Raw genomic sequence first — 14,079 nt, 5'->3', positions numbered from 1 at the left:
TGAGGGTGACCGTGGCAGTTAAAGATGTCCTTAGGAGCATATGCAGATACCCAGAATGGTGTAAGCCAAATCCATGGATATAATGAAATCACCCAAATCCTCTAATTCATTAAATATTGATGTAGCATATAAAGACTGAGTTACTTATTAATACTCACCCATATCGAACGTAAAGACTCTTGGCTATTTAGTTAATGCCTTTTTTTTTTTTAAGATTTTATTGATTTATTTGACAGAGATCACAAGTAGGCAGAGAGGCAGGCAGAGAGAGACAGGAAGGGAAGCAGGCTCCCTGCTGAACAGAGAGCCCGATATGGGGCCCAATCCCAGGACCCTGGGATCATGACCTGAGCTGAAGTCAGAGGCTTTAACCCACTGAGTCACCCAGGTGCCCCAATGCCTTTTCTTGACCTTCACTTTGATTGTGAGGGCAATCCTCATAGTTCATTTGAGTCTGGAGGAAAAGATGGGGTTATGGAGCCGGCATAGAGCTGTCCCTGTGGCCTTTTATTTCCATGTCACATTACTACCTTCCAGCTTTCAACTCCTGGACAAGAAAGCTGTGCACAGCTAACGGGGAGTATGAGCATTACTCTGAGAGGAACCGGAAGCTATTAAGGGCTGCCCTCCTACAAGAATCTGACCTGTGGCACAAACACGGGAGCATCAGGTGGCAGTAACCAAGTTTCCCGGGCTACTTCTCTCTCTCTGGGCTTTTTGCCTTTGCCACTGGATCCAAGTCGTCCCTAGGGTTGCCTTGGGTGACCCACCAGTAGGTCAAGCCTCAGCTGGGTCCTGTCAGCCTGAGCTGATCCTGTCATGTGGGAGAAGCAGACAGCATTAATCTCCTGCTGGGATGGTGAGGTGGCTGCATTCCCCCATTTCCAGCTCATATCGGGTGATATCAGTGCTAATTCACCCTCTGCAGGCCAGCAGCTCTGATCACTGTGGCAGTGGGGGATTTCCAGAGGTAACTCCCATAGAAGGAACAGGCCTGTCCCCATCACCAGGGCCTGTCTCCTGCAGGCCCCTGCTGAGGGCTGCTTTTCCTCTTATCAGCCGTAGTGCAAAAGTGAATATGCAGAATGGCTTTTACAATTCGGGTCTTGTCGGAGGCTCTAAGTTTGCTGATTTTGATAGTATTCCTAGGCTTTGAATACTTTGGTGTTTTTCAATTTGGGATGTTAATCCAAGTAGCAAACTCCTATTCATCCCTCAGAACTCTGTTCAGATATTTTGTCCTCTGTGAAGCTTTCTCTGGCTACCTTGTATATTCTCATATTCCTAGGTTTTCTGGCATGGTTGCAGTGTACCAGAATTATTTGTATATATTGATATCTCTGCTAGATGTGACATCCTTAAGGCCAGAGACCAGGTCTCTTTATTTCCTTATTTGTCACTCCATGTCTGGCTGGCCCATGGCCTATCAAGGGCTATATACTTACTAGTGTTAAGTAAATAACTGGAAGTTTCATTCCTGCCAAATATCTGTTTGTTGGTTTATTCACTCATATCTAAAGTACTTTCTTCTCATTTGGAAACGGTTATTGCTATGCTATTTATAAAGCCCATAGACATCAGAAAGGGCCAAGGGTTAAATCATCAGTTGGGATGATTTGAGCTATAAGTGACATTTGGCCTAACAAAAATAGCTTGAACAATAGGAGATTTATCAATACACCAAACAGGAGGTCTGGCTGTCAGGTGAGGCCGGGGTTGGGTTATTGAGCAGCTTAGTGATCTCCTCAGAGACACAGGGGCTTTTCACTTTTCTGCTTCACCATTGTCAATGTCAATGACACCTCCGTTCTGGGCTCAAGAGGAGTGATGTCCAGCAAAGAGGAAAGGCATTTCCTCTTCCAGTCTCTTGTTGTTATCAAGGGCCCCTTTCTCAGAACCCTTCCCTCCCCCACAAGATTTCTCCTTGAGAATCACTGATCAGGACCTCTCTCTGATAAGGGAAGGAGCCTCAAGCTGGCTAAAGCCAGGCCTGAGGCAAACCCTGATGTTAGAGTGGAGACAGGATTTCCTTTGTCAGATGGGAGGGAGAACGCCTGACCAGAATTGGGACTCTGGTAGTGAAGGAAATAGGGGAGTGGCTGTTGGATGGGCATCCAGAAGTGTGTGTCACACCAAGTATTTAAATAAATTATGGCACATCAATAATATAAGGAAAGTCTATAAAATGATTACAGTGACTAAAGGAGAAAGGCATAGATCAACCTTAACTGACTTCCAAGATGTAGTAAATGTAAAAGTCTATGTATAGTCTAATATATTTTTAAGAAATGCAAGTTAGGAGGGGTGCCTGGGTGGCTCAGTGGGTTGGGGCCTCTGCCTTTGGCTTGGGTCGTGGTCTCAGGGTCCTGGGATCAGGCCCCGGGTCCGGCTCTCTGCTCAGCGGGGAGCCTGCTTCTCCTTCTCTCTCTCTGTCTGACTCTCTGCCTACTTGCAGTCTTTCTCTGTCAAAATAAATAAATTTTAAAAAAAAAAGGAATGCAAGTTAAGTATCCCCAAAATCTATGAGTAATACACACTATGCCCTTAAAAGTAGCCATGTGGGGGCACCTGGGTGGCTCAGAGGGCTAAGCCTCTCCTTTCGGCTCAGGTCATGATCCCAGAGTCCTGGGATCAAGCCCCGCATTGGGCTCGCTGCTCAGCAGGGAGCCTGCTTCCCTTCCTCTCTCTCTGCCTGCCTCTCTGCCTACTTGTGATCTCTGTCAAACAAATAAAAAAAAAAAAGTAGCCATGTGTGTGAGTGTGTGAGTATAGGCACATGCATTTACTAAAGGGGAATGTTTACTAGGGACCTTCATTTTTTGACATTCTGTATTTTTTATATTGTTCTCATATAAGTATGCCTTCCTTTTGTTAAGAAAAACCCCCAGACGTTAAAGAGAACACTGTAAATAGCTAAGTATCATTCTGAATGCAAGAAGTCAATTAAAAGACGTGGGCTCCTTTCTAAGAACAAACTGATTCGGATATAGGAAGAAACTTTCTGAAAGTTTTGCTCATGAGCCCAGAATTTAAAGTCCCTCCGTGAATGAGCAACTTTTTTTTTTTTTAAGCTAGCAAATCTCCTTTATGGAAGATCAAAATTTTTACCACGTTGAATCACTCTCTGTTTGCTGGAGAAGGGCGTCCTCCTTGCTGTGGGATGCTGACAATGCTGACTCGCCTATAGAAAAATCCATTGGCAGAAGTCTTCCCAGAAGCCACGTTGACACCAAGAACCAGCCAAACCTCCGCGTAGCCCAAGTGCTTCCCTGTGTCCAAATGCGTCAGTCAAGGATAAGCGGGGAGAATAAATCCTCTGAGGTCTACCTTCCACTCTTCCACTGGATGTCTAACTATAACTACTTAGACAAGTTCTCAGACTCCCTGGAGTTTATTGAATGTCTCTGAAAAATGAGATTTATGGGACATCCCTTGAAGGAAGGACTTCATGTTGTCTAAAAAACAAAATTCTATATAAGAAAATTAAAAAAAAAAAATTCTAGAGCGAACTCACGGCTATCTGTTGTGATTACCCTTGGAAGGCTCTTCGATTACCACAAAAATAGATGGTTAGATTCAGTGAGAGTTCAGGATGCAGTGTTTATCTTTGATCAGTGTTTATCCAGTGTCTGTTGGAAAATGTGACATGATATTATAAATGGAATAGGTATACCTCTACTCAAAAATACACAGACTGTTATTGTATAAGGAAGCTGGAAAGCGAGGTCGTGTTTACAGTCCCACGCCATTTGAAACGAATGAAGCAGTCTCTATTCTTTCCTGGGCTTATGACACAGTGTTTCCATGCCAAAAGTTATTTTTTTTTTTAAAGATTTTATTTATTTATTTGACAGAGAGAGATCACAAGTAGGCAGAGAGGCAGACAGGGAGAGAGGAGGAAGCAGGCTCCCTGCTGAGCAGAGAGCCTGATGTGGGACTCGATCCCAGGACCCTGAGATCATGACCTGAGCCGAAGGCAGCGGCTTAACCCACTGAGCCACTCAGGCACCCCCAAAAGTTATTTTTCTAAGCACTGTCATAGTAAAAGTGGTGCTCTAGGCTGTGCCATTTTAAGAAAGGACCTGAATTTTTAGAGATCATCTCTAAACATACACACACACACACACACACATCTCTTCTTCCTCAGTCTGTGTCAGCGAATGGCAGAGCACACGCTCTGAGGAAGCTAGAACTCAGTTCCCACCACATAGAAACCGTAGTCCACCTCTGCCAGATCCATGAAATGTTCAAACGAAGCCAGAAATTTGGACTTTTCAAAAAACTGCTCAGCCTTCAAATCTTGGTAACAGATTTCAGTTTCTATAAACCCTGTGCCAATTGAACAAAACATGTATATTTTAGCCCAGTCCTGCCCAAGCCACCAACCTGGGAACGCTTCCCTGGGACAATGTAGAACAAACTTGCTTTCTCTTTTCCATGAAGATCTGGAGATGCTGGAAGATAGTTCACATGTTCCCTCTCAACGTATTCTTAGTTGGTACTCACTCATTGACAAAATTCTTCAAGGAGTTTAAAATCTCAGGGGAACAATGAAACATCTAGTCACAGTATAGTGGTGTTGGTGCTATTGTGAGGGTCTGTGTGAAGGGCGAGAGGAACAAGTACTATTTGTCTGTCTCGGGGTGTGTGCAAGTGATGGATTCTGTCCTGTGTCCATGTAGATTTAGAGAAAGCCTTTCTCTAGAGCTCTTTCAAGGCTCTCTCTCCACTCTCCTGCCCTGCAGCCATCTTAGCTAAAGTAGATCCTGCCAGTTCTGTAAGGAGCTTGGGTCATGTGCCAGGAGCATTTTGAGATGCCCACGAATCTGGTCAATGCAAAAATAAACTTTGGCACACATGCACAAGGACAATGACAGGCCTGGGGGCATCTTGGGTATAACTAGAAAAGCTTTTGCTTTTGCTTTTGCTGGCTGTGCTCAAATTCATTGCGTTTTTAGAGAGTAGACATGAGTTTTTTGCCCCCGAAGATTCTACTACATAGGTACTATGATGGCTAATTTTATGTGTCCTCTTGACTAGATTATGATGGACATTTGTTTGGTCAAATACAAGTCTAGCTGTTGCTGTGATGGTATTTTAAAGATGTGATTGACTTTGAGTAAAACAGATTATTCTGTTATGTAGGTGGGCCTCATCTAATAAGTTGAAGGCCTTAAGAGAAAAGACTGAGGTTTCCCAAAGAAGAAGCAGTCTGGCCTCAAGACTGCACAACAGAAACCCTCCCTTTTTTCCAGCTTGCCTAGCCTGATCTATGGATCTAACTTTCACCTGAATTTACCTGTTGGCTTCCCCGAAGGATTCTGAGCTTGCCCGCCCCTATAATCCCATGAGCCAATTTCTTAAATCTTTCTCTTTCTCTTGGTGTGTGTGTGTGTGTGTGTGTGTGCATGTGTGTGTGCATGTATATATATATACATATATCCTATTGGTTCTGTTTCTCTAGAGAACCCTAATATGGGTACTGTCTTCATGATACTTTCTGAAACCAAAGTAAAAATACGAGCAGCTTCAAATACTAAAGGTCTATAAGACTCCAAACCAGGTCGTGGAGGTATCTTTGACTTCTCTTAGTGGCTGAGATGAGGAAGCTGTCATCATTTATTTAAGAAATTTCCTACTCAAGCATCAAGGCCTTTGAATAGTTTCCAATCTATTTATCTTTGAAAACACTACTGAGGTGGCAAATCCTCCTAGAAGCCCTCTTTCATCCCAGCTTCACAGAGTTGATACCTTTCTCCTCAACCATCCTCTGTGCCTTATTATACTTATTACAACATATTTTGGGCTATGTGGAATAGACTACTAGTTCTCTCCTCTATAGTAACAGGTTCTCTAATTTTTAGCTGGTGACATGGTAGCCCAGCATATGAACTACATTTCCCAACCTTTCTTGCAGATAGGTGAGGTGATTTAAGGAATGGAGTCCACACATGGTGAACAAGATAGCAGAAGCTTGGGTTCCTGAAACCTTGGGGCATCACATCAGCCCTGTACTGCCTACCTGGATTTTCACATGAGAGGGAAATAAACCTCAGTGTTACTCAAGTGATTTTTATTTAGTTTTCTGTTACCTGCAGCTGAATCTAACCTTAACTCCTTTTTGCTTATGTGCATATCTCTTCTACCAAAATGTAAAGGAACCTTGCTTCTTGGTCAGCTGCTGTATAGCATTGTGCCTAGAAGATAGTTAAGCCAGACAAGTGTCTATTGACTGGATGTATGAATGGAAGGACAGATGAATGACTAACGGCCTAGGGGAATCCCAAGGTGAAGTAGGAGGAACCCATTGTGCTAGAGAAGGGGTGCCTTCTAATTCAGCCTCAGTTTAAGACCACATTAATCTAAATTAATGAGCACCTACTGTATGGCAGGCACAGTATCAAGTGGTTCTTTGACAGTTGCAAAAAAGATAAAAATCTTTCCTCTCATAGAGGCTATTCTAGAAGTGGGAGGCATAATATATAAACAAGAAAATATCAGGTAGAGATGAAAACAAAATTGCTTGATATAATGAACTGCTTTAGACCAGGTGGCAAGGAAAGGTCTGAGAATGTTAACATTTATGCCTAGACCTGCATGACAAGAAGAAGCATAGATTAAGGGGCATTGAGGCAAGAGAGGCATTTGAGACAGAGGAACAGCTAGTGCAAAGGCCCTGAGGTAGACCTTAATGTGGCTTACTTCAAAGAGGAAAAGGCAGGTGGGATTATGGTGAGGGTGAGTGGGAAGAAGTAGGCAGGGTCCAGGACTTATATGACAAGTAAGGAGATGAATGTTATTCTAAGAGTAAGGGGCAGCCATGGAGCCTTTGAGCCAAGAGTTCACATGCTCTGCTTCACATTTTTAAAGAATCACTCTGGTTCCCATAAGGAAAATGGATCCTTTCAGGAAACCAGTAATGTTTGGGTTTATGTATTCCTGTGTAACAAACAAAACCCAAAACTTAGCTCAGAATTTTATGGGTCAGGAACTCTGAGAAGGACTCAAGTGGTATTTCATCTCTGATTCACAAGACTTCAGATTGGACAATCTACTTCCAAGATGGTTCCCTCCCACACATGTGGTTCCCATGAAGGTACACCCTGGCCTTTCTCTTTCTCCACATGGCATCGTATTATCTAGGGCCCGTCAGTGTGGCATGGGCTTCTCACAGCCTGCTGGTCTCGGGTAATTCTACTTCTTATATGGAAGCTTCTTACATGGAAGTTTCCAAGAGAAAAAAAGTAGGACCTTTAGCCATTGCCACAGTTGGAACTGGCACCACAGTGCATTGCTCCCTGGGTATTCATTGGTTAAAGCAGTCAAAGAGCCCACCTGGGTCCAAGAGGGTGGAAAAATAAACCCCATCTATGCCACAGGGTCACACTGCAGAAGGGACAAAGATATCATGTGGGGTGGAAAATACTACTGCAGCCACCTTTGGAGAAGACAGTTTGTCACAAGTGAGGCCATTTCAGTAATTCAGGCAATTACTGATGATGGCTTAGATTTGGGTGGTTGCACTTGACATGTGAAAGGGGTAGATTCAGCATATGTTAGCAGAGTATATGAGAATTGTAAAGCACTAACCAATGAATCTGAGTACTTGTTTAATTAAATTGCACTTTATAAGATTATATGGACGAGTATTGCCCACCACCAATAAAGTAAGTCACAAATAAGCCTGTTCTATCCATAGGACACATACATCATTGTCATGCTTCACAATGTGCTTTGTTTTGAAGGATGAGTTCTTTAGGGCAGGGACTTAATGAGGCCCAAATATTGGGATTATAGAGGGAGATGAAAGCATGAACCTACAGACTGAGACCCGGGGATTGCCAAGAGCACTTTAGAGAGGAAAGGGGACCTAACAATATTACCTTTCTGGAGGCTTCGTAGGGCTGAGTGCATTTGCCCACCCAGAGCCCTGAGTGGTGCTCACCTCATGTTTTCAGTTGCTTGAGAGACAAAGTTGTTCAGGTCTGGAAGTCAATGCATCAAAGAGAGCATATGAAAAAGAGTGTTTGTGGTGACAAATATAGCTGGAAGCTATTGTGCCATTTTAAAACAGGAGAGAACCATCCAGAGACTTGCCCAGAGTCACCCAGGTAATTAATGGCAGAGCTGGTGCTAAAAGACGCGCCTCCCAATTCCAGTCTGGGGTTCTTTCCCCTGCAACACTTACCACCTGCCCGGGACAGGACTTAGTTCTGAACTGTGGTCCTACTGGTCCCTTGCTGTTGCTCATCTGACTTACAAATAGTATCCAAAGGGCAGAAGAAGCCTTGAACAAAGCAAGTCTAGCCTCTGTGCTACAATACACTTTGCTAATTCTGACTCAGTTGCTTCTCTTTGCATAGTGGGCAACACATGCGTTTAAGATGATTTAAGAATCATCACAGTGAGAACACTCACTGTGCTGCTACATGTCCCATAGAATATTTCTTAAAATTCACTAAATTCCTAAGATTCTGAGGTCACCCAAAGCAAAAACAGAAAACAGCTCAAGACGACCAGGGTCTTTGGGTTTGGAAAGCGAGAACAACACAAATCTTTGCTGTGCGTGGAGAGGTACATCTATATTATGATGAGTGCTTATATAGGTAACTTCTGTTTCTTATATGCAGGTGCATGGTGTTTGATTTTGTTTTCGCAGTACTGGAAGTAGGCAGAGCTCCATGCCACAGCTAGACAAAAGTTATATGTTCTAATTTGTATAATTTTGTTCTCAACTGCTCTGAATTTCTTCACTTTTATAACCAAAGGAAATGGACATAATTCACATCTGTTCATTTTTATTAATTGAGTACTCTTACTTAAATGGAATCAGCATTTATGCCTCTCTCTTACTGTATACACTACAGTACAATTAATGACCCAGAGATCCAGTATTTTCCCATGTCTGGTTTTGTTTCACATTGAGCTTCCGTGCATACATATTACCTCCCTACACACTTAAAGTATCTGTAACATTCTACGCTTTGATCTCTATGTAAGAAGCAATTTGCTGGGCTTCAGTGTCCTGAGGGAAAGACCTCAGGATTGCTGCCTGGGAATGTGAAAGTCTTTCCTGTGAATTTAGATGTCCGTTCAACGGGACTGCACCCCAAAAACCTCACACTTTCATTGTTTCACATGTTAACATCGCACTGACAAGTTTAACTGCATCCAAGGCTGCACGAGGTAGTGTTTCAGTTCCCAAATACTTTCAGATTTGAATGCCTCGGGCAAGAAAAACTGAAAGCTTAGGAGCCACAAGTTGTAATATTTCAGGCAAGACATTGCCAAAATCAGAAGAGCCTTTGCGCATAGGTTTTACCATCACGTTTCCATTACCCTTTCTGCATTTCAGAAAGTCTTTGACATAGATGCTTAGGCAGTGCTTTGCTGTAGGTCTTCATTAAAGCAAATATTAAACTATTTTGAAAAATCACTGCGAGCATCCCCCTCCTCTTTTAAAGGACTTTCTCAATGCCTAAAGATTCAAGTACTCTCTTAACCAAGTAGACTGAAATATTTCACTATGGATTTGAACAAGAGCCAAGAGGGTTGATGAAAGAAAACTCCTCTATAAAAGGTTTATTGTCAGTGCTTTCTAAAGAGGTAGATTCTTCTAAAACAGGCTACCAACATTTTCACAAACATTGACGCAGCCTTCTCAACCTCTCCTAGACCTGAGTTTGAGGTCTTTTCTTTTAGGAATGCTCTGCATCTAGCCTTTGACCTTCTGGATAGCCAACTCCATCTAACTGCTCCCTCCTCCATCAGTATAACATATATTATAAAAAGGAAAGGGGGGATGGGGTGGCTAGGTCCTCACGCTATTGGAAAAGTACTTGAAATTCCTTGCATTCCTTTGCATTTAACAGCATGTTTACCTAATCACTGGCTTATTAGGATTAACACAAGTCATTGCTTCAAGCTCATTCAGTGAAAACAAACTGATTCCTATAGACTCCCAAGATTTTTTTTTCTCTGATCCCAACTAAGGGTGGATTTCTAAGTAGTTCACCTACACTTTCGGAGCAATATTGGGGAGATATAAGGTTATAAACAAGTGACCTTTTGTAACACATTATCCAACCATACTTAGTTTTGCCTGTGGATTTAGATAGGGCAGCCTGGGTTATGGGCTGTTTTCATTAATGTTTCTCTCCTCCATCGAGGTGACAAGCCCAATAACCTAGTGATTAAAATGATAAATGACTCTACTATACCCACTACACAGTGATAGGGTGATGGAGACCCTTTGGCTTTGAATTCTTATGAAAATAAAGCATTATTATTTAAATCACAAATTTAGCTTTCAATTCCTTGTGCTCTCTACAATGTCTAGTGTTCAGTACATGTTTTAAAAACAGAGTACTTTAAATGCAAAGATTTTTCTCAACTGAGGATAAAAGCAATCATTGTCCTATTTTTGTAGGTTAGTTCCCTGCTCTTATCCTAAGCTCCTAGAACAGTTCCTGGCACAAAGTAGGCACTCAAGTAGTTCTGTTTGAATGACTGAAAGAATGCATAATAAGCTAGGCTGTTCCCAAAGACTACAGGCAGTCTCTAAAAATACCCAATGCCACACACGCAGGTATTAGGTAAATATTTCTTTATTAAATGATTAATTCCATAAATAAATTCTTTTCACTGAATATAAAATTAAAATCATTTACAAATTATTCCAGTATTACATTTCCCTTCCCTCCCCAAAAGCTACATTTTTGATAAATAAAAACATTCAGTCTTAAAACACCTGATTTCTGTTTGCCTTTAGAGTGCAGTTAGCTGCCTCTCACGGACACTCATGGAGTGTCACCTTCAGGAAGGGATGGAACCCCCTCCCATTTACTTCTGTCAAAAGATGAAGGCTTTAACTGATCAACTAATCTTTTTTTTTTTTTTTAAACAACTGTAGAACCGAAAGAAAAAATAAAAAAGCCTAGAGAAAAATATGCTTACCAAATAATTTACAAACAGAAAACAGAACGTCATCAACAGCACAAGCTCCAAAATGAAGCAGTAACGTGTGCTCCAGTATTATGAAGCGAAGTATTCTCCAATTGTGGCTGCATCAGTGTCCATCTGCACCAGCACCAGTTTCCAAAAATACCTTAATACTACTCACGAATGAGCAATGCATCCCTTCTACAATGAGCCCCTCAGCCCCACCGCCCCCACCCACAGCTCCATGATTCTGGCACGCTTCTCCCCCCTCCCCGTTCTGGTCACCCTGGTGCTGGAAACCCGGGTAGCAATTAGTCCCTAAATTTGTGAATGTCGTTGAACAGCCTGTAGAAGGGAAAGGCCGCCTCGTTGGCATGCGGGCAGTTGTAGTTGCACTTGCAGGACTGGATCATCATGACGTTCTTGGAAAACGTCTCCCCGTCCTCGCAGCGGAAGCGCATCTTCACGGTGCGGGTCTGCTGGGGCGTGCAGCACCGGCCGTCCACGCACGAGCCGCAGTACTTGGGCCGGTACTTCTTCACGCTTGAACAGCCGGCGTAAGTAAACGTGACAGGTTCGGGGGATTTCTTGGTCTTGCTGCACTTCTTGCCCTTCTGGAAGAAAGAGGCAAGAAGGAAAGTTAGGAATGGGGGTTTCTCGTTCTTTCTTGGAAGACCGCCCATCCCTCGCTCGCCTGGCTGCCCCCCCCTGAGCCGTCTGCCAGCACCCCCAGGAGAGCTTACTTTCAGGCTGCTGTACATCGGCTGGCCACAAGGCCGCACTTCGCAAATCCGGGTCTCCTTCACCAGGCGGCACTCAAGGTTGTCATTGGTGACTCGTGTGGAGATGCCCGTGCCGCAGGTCTTCGAACACTGGGACCATGAAGTGGTCTGGACAATGCATTTCTGGCCATGTAAAGAAGGATTGTATAGGATTCGAGGTTCCGTTCCAAAAACTAGAGGCAGAGAAGAAGACACATTTCTCAGAGGCATAGTGACCCCAGCACGTTCAAGGACCCATTTCTATGAAGCTTCAAACTGGGAATGTGACATCTTTCGGGCTAGGTCTCAGCTTACCTGGGAGCCGCTTCAGGGAGCCACCTTTTCCAACGGCGATCAATTCATTGTTCCTGGTTAACTCCACCTCCGAGGCATCGAAGGCCAGCCCCTTGCCCAGAAGGCCATCCCTGTCGTCCATGGGGTCCTTGGCACCGTCCTCATCACAGACCCACTCCTCGCAGCACTGCCCGGTGACTTTGACCAGCCGGGGGTTGGGACAGCCCAAGTTGGGGAGAGAGAGTTCTTGGGGACACAGAGGAATGCAGCCCACAGCGCCATCGATACATGTGCACTGATGTTTACAGTTGGGCTGGAAACTTTCCCCATTCTGGTAGATTCTGGAGTTGTATTCACAGGGTCGGCCCTCTGACTGAGCTGCAAAGAGCACCAAAAAGAGAAAAGGAAAAGAGGAGAAAGTTAAGATTCCCAACCGTGGCCTGAAACTCATACATATTTTCTGCTGTTAAATTCAATTTATGGTAAAGTTCCCTACAATTCCTCGGGGACTCCAGACCAGAACAATAAGTTAGTCAGGAATCACTTTTCCGTATGCGCTTTTCGTTGGGCCCAGACACACTGAATTGCATTCCAGACTGCTGAAATCATGTGCCTTTCTGCCAAGCTACCAACAACAAAGCATCACCATACATGGTCTCAAAATTACTAAACTTCTGGACTACGAGGACTATTATTTTTTTAAAGGGGCCAAACCACAAGCATCTTACCTCTGCAGATCCCCTTCAGAGCGGTGGAACTGGCACCGAAATTGCATTCCAGTCCCTTGGTGTGGTCGCAGGGCTGCATTTTGCTGCAGTCCTCGTTGAGCTGCTTGGCGCAGACTTTACAGCAGCCGCAGCCGTCCCGGACCAGCCCGACTCCTGGGGCGCACTTGGGCGCCTCCTGCGGGCAGTGGCAGGCGGCGGGGCAGGTGGAGAGCGCCTGGAGGGGGGTGAGAAGGCAAGCGTGAGACTCGGCGCCGTTCGCCGAGGAGCCCAGGGAAGGGAAGGGAAGGGGGCGGAGGAGTCCCTGCACCGGGTGTCTGATCCTGTCCATCCCGGCCACTCCGGGGTGGCTGCGTCTGCCAGGAGGCCCCCGACGCGTTTGCAGGGGGGCCTAAAGAAAGAGCTAACTTGAAACGCACTCCCCCCCCCACACACACTTTTTAGTTTAGTTTTCCCGGCCGGGGGCAGTCTGGGGAAAGGGGAAGGGCCTGGGAGAACGCACGGGGAAGCGGAGGCAAAAGAACTCACCAGCCTGGCCAAGTGGAGAAGGGTGACGGCGAAGGCGAGCGTCCTGGCTGTGCGGGAGCTCATTGTGGCGCGCAGAAGGAGTCCGGGCGAGCGCGGAAGCAAAGACGCCAACACACTGGTGCGCGGCGGCCGGGGTCGGGTCTGTGGATCCAGGAGACGGGCCGGGCTCCGGGCCGGGCGGCAGGAGGGCGAGGGCCGGAGCGGCGAGCGGGCTACAGGCAGGCGTCCTTCTCGTGAGGTCCTTCCCGAGGAGGCGCGAAGGGCGCGGGTGCTGCTCGGGGGCGCTCTCGCTCGCGGTCTGCCCGAGCGCCCAGAGCCCGCCTTTTATACGGGCCGGCCGCGGCGCCGCGTGTTGCAGTGACGTCGGCTCTGTCTGCGAGTTCCAGAATTCTCAAACATCTCAGGAATGCTGGTTGGCGCGGGCTGCTGCCAAGCGCCTCCCCTGGCTCCGTTGCACCTTTTTTTTTTTTTTTTTTTTGGTCCTGGACCCGTCAAGAAAACAATCTTCCGTTTTTTCCACTTTAAATAACTACCTCTATTGGGGAGGGCTCTTTCTAGCGTTTTGGTGCTGATGATGGTGGTGGAATGGGCGAGGGGGGCGAGCTCAGAACTTTGCCTGCCCTGGGAGGGTGGGAGGACCTGGGAGGGAGGAACAAAAGTGGTTTTGTCTGGTGATGCCGAGTTGACCGGGCAGACTTGGAAGCTCTCACCCGGGAAGGCAGCGAACTGTTTGCTTGTTTACAGAGAAGGTGAGAGTCAAGTTATCTATTGAGAGGTGAATGGGGTGGGGGAGTGCGTCTATTTGTGGATTTCATAGAGGCATGCTCGAA

General features: G+C 45.4%; 2 protein-coding genes across 2 annotated transcripts in view; one reads left to right on the top strand and one right to left on the bottom strand.

The window, feature by feature from the left end:
* Positions 1-14,079, top strand: part of ZNHIT6 (zinc finger HIT-type containing 6) — a 199,594-nt gene that overhangs the window by 102,182 nt on the left and 83,333 nt on the right. The window lies entirely within an intron of this gene.
* Positions 10,590-13,585, bottom strand: CCN1 (cellular communication network factor 1). The gene is made up of 5 exons (XM_082688215.1): positions 13,250-13,585; positions 12,725-12,938; positions 12,018-12,374; positions 11,685-11,896; positions 10,590-11,555 (listed from the first exon to the last, which is right to left on the bottom strand). The coding sequence occupies exons 1-5, from the start codon at positions 13,310-13,312 to the stop codon at positions 11,253-11,255; spliced, it is 1,149 nt and encodes a 382-aa protein (XP_082544341.1). The 5' UTR covers positions 13,313-13,585; the 3' UTR covers positions 10,590-11,252.

The sequence above is a fragment of the Mustela nivalis genome, assembly GCF_964662115.1.
Source record: "Mustela nivalis genome assembly, chromosome: 10".
NCBI lineage: Eukaryota > Metazoa > Chordata > Mammalia > Carnivora > Mustelidae > Mustela > Mustela nivalis.
Note: the sequence above shows the minus strand (reverse complement) of the source record. Positions and strands in the feature narration are given on the sequence as shown.

Bases quoted from the DNA above. Each gene is read 5' to 3' on its own strand.
- CCN1 (XM_082688215.1), bottom strand. From the start codon at position 13,312: ATGAGCTCCCGCACAGCCAGGACGCTCGCCTTCGCCGTCACCCTTCTC. The intron at 12,939-13,249 runs GTGAGTTCTTTT...ACCCCCCTCCAG, and splicing joins TTCTCCACTTGGCCAGGCTG to GCGCTCTCCACCTGCCCCGC. The intron at 12,375-12,724 runs GTAAGATGCTTG...TGCTCTTTGCAG, and splicing joins TCTGAAGGGGATCTGCAGAG to CTCAGTCAGAGGGCCGACCC.